This window comes from Myxocyprinus asiaticus, chromosome 36 (genome assembly GCF_019703515.2).
Source record: "Myxocyprinus asiaticus isolate MX2 ecotype Aquarium Trade chromosome 36, UBuf_Myxa_2, whole genome shotgun sequence".
NCBI classification, from domain to species: Eukaryota; Metazoa; Chordata; class Actinopteri; order Cypriniformes; family Catostomidae; genus Myxocyprinus; species Myxocyprinus asiaticus.
In genome coordinates, this window is record NC_059379.1 from 32,895,495 (window position 1) to 32,910,353 (window position 14,859).

General features: G+C 35.5%; 3 protein-coding genes across 5 annotated transcripts in view; 1 reads left to right on the top strand and 2 right to left on the bottom strand.

The window, feature by feature from the left end:
* The window catches only part of a1cf (apobec1 complementation factor), a 259,844-nt gene that overhangs the window by 132,687 nt on the left and 112,298 nt on the right, over positions 1-14,859 (bottom strand). The window lies entirely within an intron of this gene.
* aarsd1 (alanyl-tRNA synthetase domain containing 1) lies at positions 2,007-11,500 on the bottom strand. The gene is made up of 12 exons (XM_051673761.1): positions 11,386-11,500; positions 9,500-9,628; positions 9,187-9,346; positions 8,719-8,776; positions 8,444-8,600; positions 6,111-6,227; positions 5,841-5,971; positions 5,685-5,751; positions 5,476-5,567; positions 5,285-5,339; positions 5,073-5,167; positions 2,007-3,551 (listed from the first exon to the last, which is right to left on the bottom strand). Exons 1-12 carry the CDS (start codon positions 11,422-11,424, stop codon positions 3,413-3,415), a joined length of 1,239 nt encoding a protein of 412 aa, XP_051529721.1. The 5' UTR covers positions 11,425-11,500; the 3' UTR covers positions 2,007-3,412.
* Positions 12,980-14,859, top strand: part of sgms1b (sphingomyelin synthase 1b) — a 72,889-nt gene continuing 71,009 nt past the window's right edge. Inside the window, exon 1 of one of the 2 annotated variants that reach the window (XM_051673757.1) lies at positions 12,980-13,176. The gene's annotated coding sequence lies outside the window, so the exon portion shown is untranslated. The remainder of the gene's footprint in view (positions 13,177-14,859) is intronic. The other variant, XM_051673754.1, reaches the window with a different exon arrangement.

Genomic DNA, 14,859 nt, shown 5'->3' on the forward strand with positions numbered 1-14,859 from the left:
ATTTTAACCCTCAGAGACCAAAGCATATACAGGTGCATCTCAATAAATTAGAATGTCGTGGAAAAGTTCATTTATTTCAGTAATTCAACTCAAATTGTGAAACTCGTGTATTAAATAAATTCAATGCACACAGACTGAAGTAGTTTAAGTCTTTGGTTCTTTTAATTGTGATGATTTTGGCTCACATTTAACAAAAACCCACCAATTCACTATCTCAAAAAATTAGAATACATCATAAGACCAATAAAAAAAACATTTTTAGTGAATTGTTGGCCTTCTGGAAAGTGTGTTAATTTACTGTATATGTACTCAATACTTGGTAGGGGCTCCTTTTGCTTTAATTACTGCCTCAATTCGGCATGGCATGGAGGTGATCAGTTTGTGGCACTGCTGAGGTGGTATGGAAGCCCAGGTTTCTTTGACAGTGGCCTTCAGCTCATCTGCATTTTTTGGTCTCTTGTTTCTCATTTTCCTCTTGAAAATACCCCATAGATTCTCTACGGGGTTCAGGTCTGGGGAGTTTGCTGGCCAGTCAAGCACACCAACACCATGGTCATTTAACCAACTTTTGGTGCTTTTGGCAGTGTGGGCAGGTGCCAAATCCTGCTGGAAAATGAAATCAGCATCTTTAAAAAGCTGGTCAGCAGAAGGAAGCATGAAGTGCTCCAAAATTTCTTGGTAAACGGGTGCAGTGACTTTGGTTTTCAAAAAACACAATGGACCAACACCAGCAGATGACACTGCACCCCAAATCATCACAGACTGTGGAAACTTAACACTGGACTTCAAGCAACTTGGGCTATGAGCTTCTCCACCCTTCCTCCAGACTCTAGGACCTTGGTTTCCAAATGAAATACAAAACTTGCTCTCATCTGAAAAGAGGACTTTGGACCACTGGGCAACAGTCCAGTTCTTCTTCTCCTTAGCCCAGGTAAGACGCCTCTGACGTTGTCTGTGGTTCAGGAGTGGCTTAACAAGAGGAATACGACAACTGTAGCCAAATTCCTTGACACGTCTGTGTGTGGTGGCTCTTGATGCCTTGACCCCAGCCTTAGTCCATTCCTTGTGAAGTTCACCCAAATTCTTGAATCGATTTTGCTTGACAATCCTCATAAGGCTGCGGTTCTCTCGGTTGGTTGTGCATCTTTTTCTTCCACACTTTTTCCTTCCACTCAACTTTCTGTTAACATGCTTGGATACAGCACTCTGTGAACAGCCAGCTCTTTGGCAATGAATGTTTGTGGCTTACCCTCCTTGTGAAGGGTGTCAATGATTGTCTTCTGGACAACTGTCAGATCAGCAGTCTTCCCCATGATTGTGTAGCCTAGTGAACCAAACTGAGAGACCATTTTGAAGGCTCAGGAAACCTTTGCAGGTGTTTTGAGTTGTTGATTAGCTGATTGGCATGTCAAAATATTCTAATTTTTTGAGATAGTGAATTGGTGGGTTTTTGTTAAATGTGAGCTAAAATCATCACAATTAAAAGAACCAAAGACTTAAACTACTTCAGTCTGTGTGCACTGAATTTATTTAATACACGAATTTCACAATTTGAGTTGAATTACTGAAATAAATGAACTTTTCCACGACATTCTAATTTATTGAGATGCACCTGTATATATTTTTTTTTTCATCTTTGAATGTGGTTTAGGAACAAATCTTGATTTTTAAAAACAAATATTTGTATTGTTTTGGGGTGATTGTGTGACTTTAGCAAGCGGTTAATTTTTATTTATTTTTTTATCCCAACATTGTTGTTGTGATACTGTTCAGGGTATCGGTTACTGTTATGTGTAGTTTTTTTATTTTATTTTATTTTTATAAAAATGGGTTTTGTTTAACTGCTGTAAACAAACATTGCAATTTTGCTGGGTCTCTAAGGGTTAAACATCTCACAAAAACATCTCCAATGAACATATATATACTGTAAATTTGATAAACTGAAGCATCTCACAGAAAATATTTGTCCTTAAATCAATTATGCAAAAAAAAAAAAAAAAAAAAAATGCAATAAAATATTATTTTAATAGTACAAGTTTTATGGTATAGCAGGGTATTAAATCAGAGAAGTAAAGGAGTAAATCAGACATTTAGAAACCTGAAGTGATGCACTTAGAAAAATAATTAAAAAAAAATGAAACTTTCAGTAATTTTCTAAATAAAATACATAGAACAGAGACCAGTAAAACAAAATTAAAAGCAATCCCTGAGACCAATATAATGCAATTGGCCTAAAACCTAAAACTACCTTGGCAGAATACTTCACCCAAAAATGAAAATTCTTTGTTTATTCACCCTCATATTATTCCAAACCTGTATGATTTAATTTAGTCTGTGAAACCCAAAATATGTTTTGCAGCAGACTGATCTGACAGTGAAGTCAGAAATAGTAGGTTCACTTTTCTTTTGCTAAAATTGGTCTGTTCTTACCAAAATGTGAAACACTACCCCCATTGGCCAAAGTGTTAAGTGTTGTCGGGCGTATGGGCACGTGCGAGCTCCACTTTCCATGTGTAATATCCACAGAGTGGCGCCAAAAGCGAGTTGTGAAGCGAGTTGTTTTCAGCTGTACAGGCTGTAATACAGTGAAGAGGACTGTATATTTATTAAACTCTACCCCCCCAACCCAAACCTAACAATCAGTGGAGTAAAAATTTAGTGTTAGAGGGGAAAAATGCAACCTCCAAATCTCGCTAGTCAATGATTATATGAACGCAATTACTTCTTGGTTTCAGTGCGGGATCTGAACCCAGGTCTCCCATGCTGCTGACTTGACAGGGCAAGGTAAACACTTGGGCTGATGCAAAAATGTCTGATAGGAGAAGATACTCATCGGTGAGTCAGCATAATGAGGCCAATCAGGGTACCGGAACTCTCGGAAATAACATGCCGACTTCCGTTTGTGCTCATGTTGTTTGCAGAATATCCGAGCCAGTTTTCTGTTCAATGAAAGCGCACGATGATTTGTACTGCCAAACATCCTTTTATTTGAGGAATTATAATAATAAAAAATAATCTGAGTTTGACAGAATTCTCATTTTTGGTTGTCCTATGCCTTATCTGCTTAGACACAAAGTACAATCCACAGACAAAACACACATGAATTATGTTCAACTCATACATACAGCAATAAATCAATTTATAATCTCTTGTAATGATTAGCCTTACAAATATCTTTTTCCTTTCCAATTAAACTACATGAATTCTCTCATACACTTATTTAACTCTACAGAGTCCACCGTTCAAGTAATGTTATCTCTGATCATTGTAGTTATCAGGCTTCAAGCACTGTGGAATGGAATCACAATTTAATCATTGTCTGCTTGAGTCTGGATCATCACTCGACCATTTGCTCAGCAGTCTCACTGCAACTGTGTGTGTCAATCTGTGTTGGAAGTATCAGGTCAGTTCTTTACTCCTCTCCTGCGGTGAGTTTGCAGCTGTGCTCCTGCAGCAACACCTCTGCTTCTGCTCTCTTCGCCAGACTGTTGGCTTTACCCTGGTAACGTCCTGCCTTTCCAGCTCCTTTACCCTTGAGCAGCTCTGAGACCCTAAAAATGAGGACAAAAACCAAGGACCATTTGTTTCAGAGGAGTGCCACCTACTGAAAGTATCATGAGACTATATAATGCTGCATTTGCATGAGGTGGGTGGGGGGGAATCAATACACTGAATGGTTGCATACAGTATCATTTTCTCTTAACAAGCAGTGGTGCACTTAATCTCAGCAGAAGCAACATAAGACAGCAAAGGCAAACAGTGTGGCTGGATTGTTTGGACATGCTCCTGGATAAACATCTTTGTTGATCCTGGAACAACATTGCATGGGAGCTCCATAAATACTGTAAAAAGCATCACAGGATGCACCTCTTGAAGATGGTTGAGAGAATTCCCAGAGTGTGCAGAGCTTTAAACTTAACAAAGGGTGGCTAATTGGAAGAAGATATAATATTAGTTTTGTTTATAGGGAATTCTCACGAAACATGTCGAGAAAACATCCTGGTCATATTTAACCCCAAATCAATAAAACAAGGAGAAATTTAGAAAAAAAGTCTAAATTTAGGACCATTAAGTTTTTTGCATTGTGATATTAAACACTTAAGCACAGTTTCACAGTTTCTCATTACTAGCCTATAACAAATCCAGACATTTTACTTTTACTGATCCCATTGTTTTCAATGATGATTCTTATTACAGTATTTTTATTTTTTAATGTAAAATTAAAATCAATGAAAATGAAAGTTGAAGAGAACTACTATGAAGTATAAATCCTTTAAACTTTAAATAATATTGTAACAGGTTTGTTCGGTCATGTAAAGAGGAAACCATATTTTTTGCACTGCGGTAATGAGAAACTCAAAATAATCATCTTTTATTGCATTGCAGCAATGAGAATTGCAGGGGGAAATGTGTAAAACGGTCATGAAAATAACGTCACAACATAAAAAAAACCTCAGTACCCCTAAAAATAGAATTTATTTTTTATATGCAAAATATAATAATATTTTTTTTTTTTTTTTTTTTTTTTGAAGTAATATAGGACCAGGGCTTTGTTCTTTCTTTATTTTTTTATTTTATTTTTTTTAGGTTTCGTGAGAATCACCCTAACACTTCTTAGTAAATACATAATACGCCTTTCTTTTAACATGCACAAAACAGTAAAGAATAAGTAGGTGTGTCCATACTGTATGTGTGAGCGTTTGTGAGAGATAACAATTAATGATGTACACAAATTTGGAAATTAAATTAACATGTATTTTATACAGAAAATGCTGTATTATCCATTGAGAAGGCTGTCAGTAGATCACAAAACTAAAAATTTCAAGGTACTTACGAATTCTGCTAACTGGACAAGCAGGCACAGCTATAGGACAATGCTTATAATTAACTGATTTACTTAACCTGACTGATTTATAGCTTTATTAAATAATGGTTAGGGTAAGGCTGATAATTGTTTGATAGGAATGTTGTTAAAGGACCAAAAAAGTATGTTGATCAAGCAACATTTCCTTCTTGGCTAAATCCCAATTTTGCCACTATGCAATAAAAACCTAAATGAGCATTCGTCTTACCGAGGTCCAAATTCAGTTACAAAATTCTCAGGGCCTGCAAGAAGGAACAGTCCTGCACCCTTCTCCTCACCCACTGTCAGGAAGATCACTGTGTCCTACAGAAACAAGGCATAAAGCACATAAAACAGCTTTATAAATAAGCTGGGATAGGAGAAAGCATTTTACAATTAAAAGTAAAAACTAAATCTCAGATATACAGTGATATAATTCACCTGAAATCCGATTTCATTTGCAATGATGTTCATGAACTCATTATCACCATCTTTGCTGTATAAAAAAAAATAAAATAAAAAAAATAAAAAAGACAAGATGCCAAACTGTTTGACCATTTCTTGCTAAAAGACATCTTTCTTCATTCATGAAATTAAACTCAAGGCTGTAATGGGAGAAGTTAGGCACACACTTGTGTAAGCTGAAGAAGTTGCCTCTGTCTGGTTTGCTTTTGAAGTTCTGTGCAATCATAACAGCCATTTCCCTCAGGATAATAAGATTACACTGCCAGAGGAACACACAGGGTAATGAATCATTGCTGAAGTACTGTAAAAGAGTAATCCTTGTTTGCTGCTACTAAAAAAGCCATTTGTCTCTATAGTTGGTTTTGAAGTAGCTTACTTTCTGAAGACGTTTTACCGTCTTCTGTAGTTTGTCCACTGCATCGACATGTTCATCTGCCCCTGTTCTGATAGATCACACAGTCAAATGTTAGTGTAAAACTAGAGGAGAAACAGGGATATCACCTCACTCTAGAAGTAGGTGAACTACACTCACTTAAGAAGGGACGTCAGAGATTTTTCAATGTTGTAACTCTTCTCAGCATACTTTAGCACTCTGTTGCCCACTAAGAAAATCAGGTTGGTTTTATTCTTTTTTCCTTTTTCAGTTCCCAGAATCTTAATAACCTATGAAGCATGTAAACACAGATTTGTTTGAGTGAGTACACTGCAGAACAGCTCTGAATAATATTCCAAGATCACGGCCCACAGGTTAAATTGGCAGCTGAACTAAATTGTAGTTGCAAACTGGGACACAAGTACCGACCTGCAGGTGACTGAGGTTGGACACATGAGTCCCACAGCACATGTTGGCATCTACACCCTCAATGTCAATGATCCTGATGGGTCCAGCATGATCATCAGGAAGACCACGACTTCTCACCTGGTTCCATGAATCAGAAAAGTTTGCTGGTCCAAAAGTTTGGCTTGTCAACACATTTTTTCCAGCCATTTTATTTGAAAGCTGAATATTTACTGATATATAAGTTTCACCTTTACAATTTCACTACATTGTTAACAACTGCATTAATTTATCAGTCAAGAAGGTAACATAAAATTGATGGGAATTTTGATTCCGTCCATCCATCCATCCATCTATCTATCTCTATCTCTATCTCTCTCTCTCTCTCTCTCTGTCTGTCTGTCGCTCACTCTCTCTCTCTCTCTCTCTCTGTCTGTCTGTTTGTTTGTCATGGCACTATGCTAGTCATTTTATTAATGTTTTTGTTGAGTTAATTATTATATTAATTTAATAAATAAAAAATATTGAATATAAAATAAATAAAAATAAACTAAAAATATTGAAAATATTTCAACTTTTTTTCTGTATGTATCTGTGTGTATACAGGTGCATCTCAATAAATTAGAATGTCGTGGAAAAGTTCATTTATTTCAGTAATTCAACTCAAATTGTGAAACTCGTGTAATAAATAAATTCGATGCACACAGACTGAAGTAGTTTAAGTCTTTGGTTCTTTTAATTGTGATGATTTTGGCTCACATTTAACAAAAACCCACCAATTCACTATCTCAAAAAATTAGAATATATCATAAGACCAATAAAAAAAACATTTTTAGTGAATTGTTGGCCTTCTGGAAAGTATGTTCATTTACTGTATATGTACTCAATACTTGGTAGGGGCTCCTTTTGCTTTAATTACTGCCTCAATTCGGCGTGGCATGGAGGTGATCAGTTTGTGGCACTGCTGAGGTGGTATGGAAGCCCAGGTTTCTTTGACAGTGGCCTTCAGCTCATCTGCATTTTTTGGTCTCTTGTTTTTCATTTTCCTCTTGACAATACCCCATAGATTCTCTATGGACTTCAGGTCTGGTGAGTTTACTGGCCAGTCAAGCACACCAACACCATGGTCATTTAACCAACTTTTGGTGCTTTTGGCAGTGTGGGCAGGTGCCAAATCCTGCTGGAAAATGAAATCAGCATCTTTAAAAAGCTGGTCAGCAGAAGGAAGCATGAAGTGCTCCAAAATTTCTTGGTAAACGGGTGAAGTGACTCAAAAAACACAATGGACCTACACCAGCAGATGACATTGCACCCCAAATCATCACAGACTGTGGAAACTTAACACTGGACTTCAAGCAACGTGGGCTATGAGCTTCTCCACCCTTCCTCCAGACTCTAGGACCTTGGTTTCCAAATGAAATACAAAACTTGCTCTCATTTGAAAAGAGGACTTTGGACTACTGGGCAACAGTCCAGTTCTTCTTCTCCTTAGCCCAGGTAAGATGCCTCTGACATTGTCTGTGGTTCAGGAGTGGCTTAACAAGAGGAATACGACAACTGTAGCCAAATTCCTTGACACGTCTGTGTGTGGTGGCTCTTGATGCCTTGACCCCAGCCTCAGTCCATTCCTTGTGAAGTTCACCCAAATTCTTGAATCGATTTTGCTTGACAATCATAAGGCTGCGGTTCTCTCGGTTGGTTGTGCATCTTTTTCTTCCACACTTTTTCCTTCCACTCAACTTTGTTAACATGCTTCGATACAGCACTCTGTGAACAGCCAGCTTCTTTGGCAATGAATGTTTGTGGCTTACCATCCTTGTGAAGGGTGTCAATGATTGTCTTCTGGACAACTGTCAGATCAGCAGTCTTCCCCATGATTGTGTAGCGTAGTGAACCAAACTGAGAGACCATTTTGAAGGCTCAGGAAACCTTTGCAGGTGTTTTGAGTTGATTAGCTGATTGGCATGTCACCATATTCTAATTTTTTGAGATAGTGAATTGGTGGGTTTTTGTTAAATGTGAGCCAAAATCATCACAATTAAAAGAACCAAAGACTTAAATTACTTCAGTCTGTGTGCATTGAATTTATTTAATACACCAGTTTCACAATTTGAGTTGAATTACTGAAATAAATGAACTTTTCCACGACATTCTAATTTATTGAGATGCACCTGTATATTCTAGTCTTATGATTGTATGAAAAATGCACATGAATACTTTGTAAAATAATGTGTGTTGTGGAAACTTGGTGTTCTGTTGAAGTTGGACTACACAGTTCTGCTGTGTTATGTAAGAAAACACAATAAAAAATTAAAAAATAAAACAATTATAAAAAAATTCTGAAGGAGCACACATACCTTCTCTACAGCAGGATCATCAATGGACAGCAGGTGAACAGCGACTGGAATGTGTGCACGGATCTTCTCGTTCACTGCTGCCTCTAAAGCCTCCATCTCTCTAGGCTTCACTGTGGCTGTGTCCAGCTCTATACTGCTACGCTGACGGCCCAACTCCCTGTATCATTTCACAACCAGGCATGATGGATTGGCATTTCAAAATCAAATAACTTGTGAATTGTTTAGGTAGAAGATAGAAAGGTACAGCAGATCCCATTCTGGACAGGTGCTCTTACCAAGAGGTAGTTTTGTATCCAAACATTGTATCAGCTAAAGCTGTGATCAAGTGTTGTCCTTCATAAAAAATAAATAAAAAACACAATAAGCCAATGATAAAATCACTTTGAACTACAATATTATTTAAAGGAATAGTTCAACCAAAAATGACAATTTTGTCATAATTTACTCACCCTTCTCCAAATTTGGCTTCAAAAGACTTGCAATTTACGGCGCTGTTTTGTTTTTGTTTTTTCATTTTCAGAGCTTGACAGCACCTGCTCTCTGTGTGCTTTCTTAGTATGAAGCTTAAAGAGAAGCTTGGACATCCTGCCTAACATCTCTTTTGTTTCACAGAATAAAACAACAACATATGGGTTTAGAATGACACCAGGGTGAGTAATTAATGACAAAATGTTCTTTTTTTTTTTTTTTTGATGAACTATTACTTAAAATAAAGTGACAACAAAGTTCAAACAGCACCTCACCTGAATGCTGCTGCATGTGGTCAAACCGCCGCTCCCAGTCCAGCTTGATGTGGACCTCCTGTCCCTCCTCTAGAGCAGTGCTGATGAAGTGCACTGCCTCAGGACCCTGTCTCATTACACGCAGTACAGAGACACCTCCGATCGTCCCATGATCATCAGGCTGGACGTGACACAAGACAGGTCAAACTCAGATCAAGCTCATACAATGAAGAACATATCCAACAACAATGCAACACAAAATAGATTACAGTACAGAAGAGATTTGTAGTATCCAGTTACCTGCATGGCATTAGATTAAAGTGGGTAAACTCACCTGTCCTCCTCCCTCTGGAAACAGAATGGTGTCTTTTAGTTTCACTTTAAAACCTTTCACATTTTCTTTCTTCCCGTTGTTCTCTAGTTTTAATTCCGCAGGTATGCAAGACACGACAGATGTGTCAAACTGTTAAAAGGTAGATTAGAAATAACATGATTTTCTTCATTATCAAGGATTTAGCTTAAAGGAGTCATGACATGAGGAATAAAATTGTCCTTAATCTTTTGACATATAAGAGGTCATTGGACTATAAAAACAAACTGTGAATTTCACAACTCAAAACTTCCTCCTCACTTCAAAATGAGCATTTGTTGAAACCAAGCTGCCAAAATGACTCGTTCTCTACTTCCTCCACACTGTGATGTCACAATGTGGTAGACATTTGCATCTGATCACATCCACAACAACACATCAATGGCCACTTTATCTTTTTACTTCCATAGCCCTGCCCAGTAGTGGTGAGCAGTGAGATGGCAAGGAGAGAGCAGGTCAGTCAAGAGCAGCGAGCCAATCAGAACAGTGGGCGTTTACTGTCAAGTCTTAAAGGAGAAGCAGCACCAAAACTGAGTGTTTCTGACAAAGGGTCAGAATGAGGGTGGAAAATGATCATGATTTACAAATATATGACTCTTTTTTGTGCTAAAACACTTTACTAATATTATAAATGAACCTCGAGGAACATATCAGGATAATAAAAAAAGGCATGTCATGACCCCTTTAAAATGTATGTATAATGTATAAGATAATGGCTGTCAGTAGATCACAAAACTAAAAATGTCAAGGTACTTACGAATTCTGCTAACTGGACAAGCAGGCACAGCTATAGGACAATGCTTATAATTAACTGATTACTTAACCTGACTGATTTATAGCTTTATTAAATAATGGTTAGGGTAAGGCTGATAATTGTTTGATAGGAATGTTGCTAAAGGACCAAAAAAGTATGTTGATCAAGCAACATTTCCTGACCCAGCGGACCACCAACTATATAAAAGCTTTATTTTCATATTAACAAAACAAAATAATTGTAATTAATAACAGTAACTTAAGAAATGTTTAGAACATTTAAAATTATATAGATTTTTTGGTATTCTTTTTTTTTTTTTCTAAATACATTTTTACAGGTTTATTCCACAGATGGACCTCCTGCAATACCTTTATACACCCCAGTTGGAAACCGTGGGTATCTATTGGGAAAATGCTGTAAATTCTCCATTTTTGATGAGTTTTTCATAATTTGTATAATTTTTTTGCAGTTCACTTAAAAAAATTAAAAAAATAAAAATTGTCCTGTGGAGTGAGGAATGAATTTTTTAGAAGTACAAATATGTCATATAGTCTCTTAATTAATATAAGGCCATATGATAATTGCAACAACAACAACAATAATAATAATAATAATAATAAAATACATTTAATACAGTTTTAGATGTATAAAATGCAACAGCGCAGAACAGCCAAAAATAACAGTAATTAAAATATTAATATTAATAACAATATATATATACATGCTTTCATTCAAGTAGTAGCTTAAAGTGCTTTAAAAAAGAAATAAAAACTATACAAAAAATAAAAACACAACAGCACCGCAATAAACTAAATGAAACAGAATGAGAGGAACGCTAATTATATTTTAAAACCTCAACCCATTTCGTCTTTTCAAAGTAAAGAAATGTTGTGAACGCAAATCAAAAAGCAGATGAAAAACACTATAATGAAAAACTGAAATCACTTTCTAAACCCCGCTAAAGATAAGACATCACTGAATCAGTAACATCGATACAGTGTCATTGAGAACAGTGCAGAGTTGCTCATTCATTTAGGTCACCAAACATCGCTCTAAAATACATTTAAATCTTATAAAGTCTGAAAGGTTCACATACCTCCTGCATATAACTGTCTTTGAGACACCGAAAAGCCATGTTTTTAAACAAACATTCATGTGGTTCCTATCAATGAGCAGGTCATTCCTGTAAACTGAACCGAAAATAAAAAAATGGCCACGATTTTCAAAATAAAAGTCTCTTAACAACAGTGAATTTTACTAGCATAAATAGAGAGCTGAGTTTGTTTTTATTTTACTTTATTTGTGAGTATATATTAAATATGTTATATATGTAATTATTATATTTATGTAATACTTTGATGCGTGTAATGCCAATAAAACTACTTCTGATCTCCTGAATCTGATCTATAGACAGCATGTTGTTAAAAAAAAAAAAAAACAACAACAAAAAAAATAATAATAATAAATAAATAAATAAAAATCCCACTTGAACGTTATTTAAAAACATGTAACAAAACAATACTCAAATAAGAATAGTGATGGGTGATATGCGACTGTACATGGTTAAAATGTATGTGTTGAACATGTACAGAGTCTTCACAGCGACATATCATTTCTACAATACGTACATGATTAAATTAAGAGATGCTGGGCAATATATATGCAGTCTAGACTCCTTAGTGTTAGTTTCTTTCTTTCTTTCTTTCTTTCTTTCTTTCTTTCTGTTTTACGTGAGGGTGCTTCTCATTCTTGACCAATAGGCGGCGCAACTGACCAAAAATAAAATGTTATGCGTTTTATAACATTTTATTAAGCATGTTTTAAAAGCAACTTACGAACATAACATTGATCAGAGCATATACACTTATACATATATATATATATACATGTACATATATATATACTATATATATATGTATATATATATATATATATACAGTACAATTATACAATTTATGTATATTATATATTATATATATATATATATATATATATATATATATATATATATATATATATATATATTAAATAATAATAACAATAATAATAATAATTTTAAGATTTACGCATTCAAATTTCATAACAATATTACATCAAATTGAATTTAATAATCGTTAATAAAAATGATCATTTAAAAAAAGAAATACACAGGTTAAAATTTAAATAATTAAAGTTGTATTAATTTTAATTTAGCTAAAAATTACACAATTTAATTTGATGGAATTTTGTTATAAAAATGAAATGCGTAAATTTTAAAAATAGGCTAACATACACTATATATATATATATATATATATATATATATATATATATATATATATATATATATATATATATTATTATTTTTTATTTTTTAGTGTACGTCATCCATACGTGTGTTGAATTTGTTAGGCAACTGGCACGTGTACAGATTTTATATATTTATATTAGTCTTTATATTATAACACCAAAACAAAGCAGTCCTAGCTATAAAATAATTATCAATAATTATTATCATTTAATCAGACAAAACCACTACACTAGAGGACACAGTATATGGCAGTAAAGTCTCTCACTGAACTGCAGACAACTGTTCATTATCCGTGAAATGAATGAGGCACCACTTGTTTATTTGCCATCCATATCCGTACACTCCCCTACACACACTCAAAACATGAGGTCTCGCCCCGCCTTGAATGTAGTCACCCGTGATGATGACAAACCCAAGAAACCTCCATCGGAGGTCTACGTACTTTTGTTACCAATTAACCATCAACTTCACAAACTGAGATTTCCAGTCCGTTCAACTATGAACTGCGTAACCAGAGACTCTTACAGAGTGAGTTACTCAAAGATAAATCAGTGCACATCCATTCTGTGAGTTACTGCAGAGGAGCGCTCATGGTAGGTATGCATGATACAGTGTATAATAAATGTATCCGTTATATTCGCGATGCGCGTTTGAATGTACTCGTTTGCATTCAAACGTTCCAGTGTTACGTTCTAACGAGAGCAGCGATTCCAGTGGATACAGTGTATCATCTGTTGATCATCGCAACTCTCTGTAGATCTTTACTGTTGTCTTTGCTTTGATGCATGCGAAATGTAATGTTTTGATTCTGTTGGTTTCATGTTGTGATTAAATAATGCCATGACATTGGTGTGAACATGCTTTATGTTGTTATCGAATGATAGCAGTAATTTAAAGGATGTTCAGATCTCTGGTAATGCCAAATGTTAGCCTAGCATCGAAGCAAAACATAATTTACAATGGTACAACTTTGAGGCATTTAGAGGTAAAAAAAAAAAAAAAAAAAAAAGAGGAAATAAAATGGTACAGAGACACTCATTCTCTCCTGATATGGAACAGTTCAGTTTGATAATGAGATCATAGCAAGGTAACTGGAAATGAAAGGCACTGGCTTTCTGGACTATGCTTGGCTGTTGTGAATAAAAGTTGTCCATTATAAAAATCAGTGATTGGTCAGTGCATAGGGATTGGTAACAGATTCTTTTGTTTTTCTAGGAAATATTTCTCAGTTTGTTTTTGATTTCAATTTCTCGGCTACAAAAACCTATTGGTTTTTCACCATTATTGCCCAGGAATAAGGATACAGTTCAGTCAGACTGATTTCACAGTGAAATTGGAAACAGTAGATTGACTTTTCTTTAGCTAAAATCGATCTGTGCTTACAGAAATGTGAAACACTGCCCCCAGTGGCCGAAGTGGTAAGTGTTGTTAGGCGCATGCAAGTATGGGCACGTGTGAATGTCCGTGACGAAATATCCACAGAGGGTTGCCAAAAGTGAGTTGTGAAGCAAGTTTTTTTAGTTGTACTGGCTGTAATAAATGAAGAGGAATGCATATTTTATAAAACTGTACCCCAAAACTAAACCTAACCATAAGTGTAGCAAAAATAGAATGTTAGAGGGGAAAATGCAGCCATTGCTAGCGCTCGTCCCGGATTATGCGAACACGATTACCTCTTATTTTTAATGCGGGATCCGAACCCGAGTCTCCTACATTGCTGACATGACGCGCATCCCGTCACACTACTGGAGCTTTTGGAGACAACTTGCCGACTTGGTGTGATCATGTTGCTTCAATGAACACATGTTGACCTTATGGGGTAAGTTGTCATAATGGGAGCTTGCCACTAAACAGGCTTTTTAGCCAAAAGCAAACAGAAACAATTCACGAAACAGCAAAAATAAAAACATTTAAAAATCTAACCACTTTTTGAAAAAAACAGAAATGGTCAATATTAAATGATTTAAAATTACAATAAATAACACACATGTGGCAACTTGCCCCAACCTGATCTTTGTGATAAATAACATTGTCATAAGAACACTGTTCCACCTTTCGATTAAAATCTACTTTCATTATATTCTTGACCATTAATCCATACCACTGTTTTTAATGCACTTTTATACTAGGTGTTTGCAACCAACATACAAAACCACTGCAAGAGAAAACAAACATTTGTGTTATATTGGACATTTGTAGCCCTTGTGACAACTTTCCTAGGTCTCCCCTATGTCTTAAATAGAAATGCTATATTTAGATATGGCATCAAATAAACCTTAT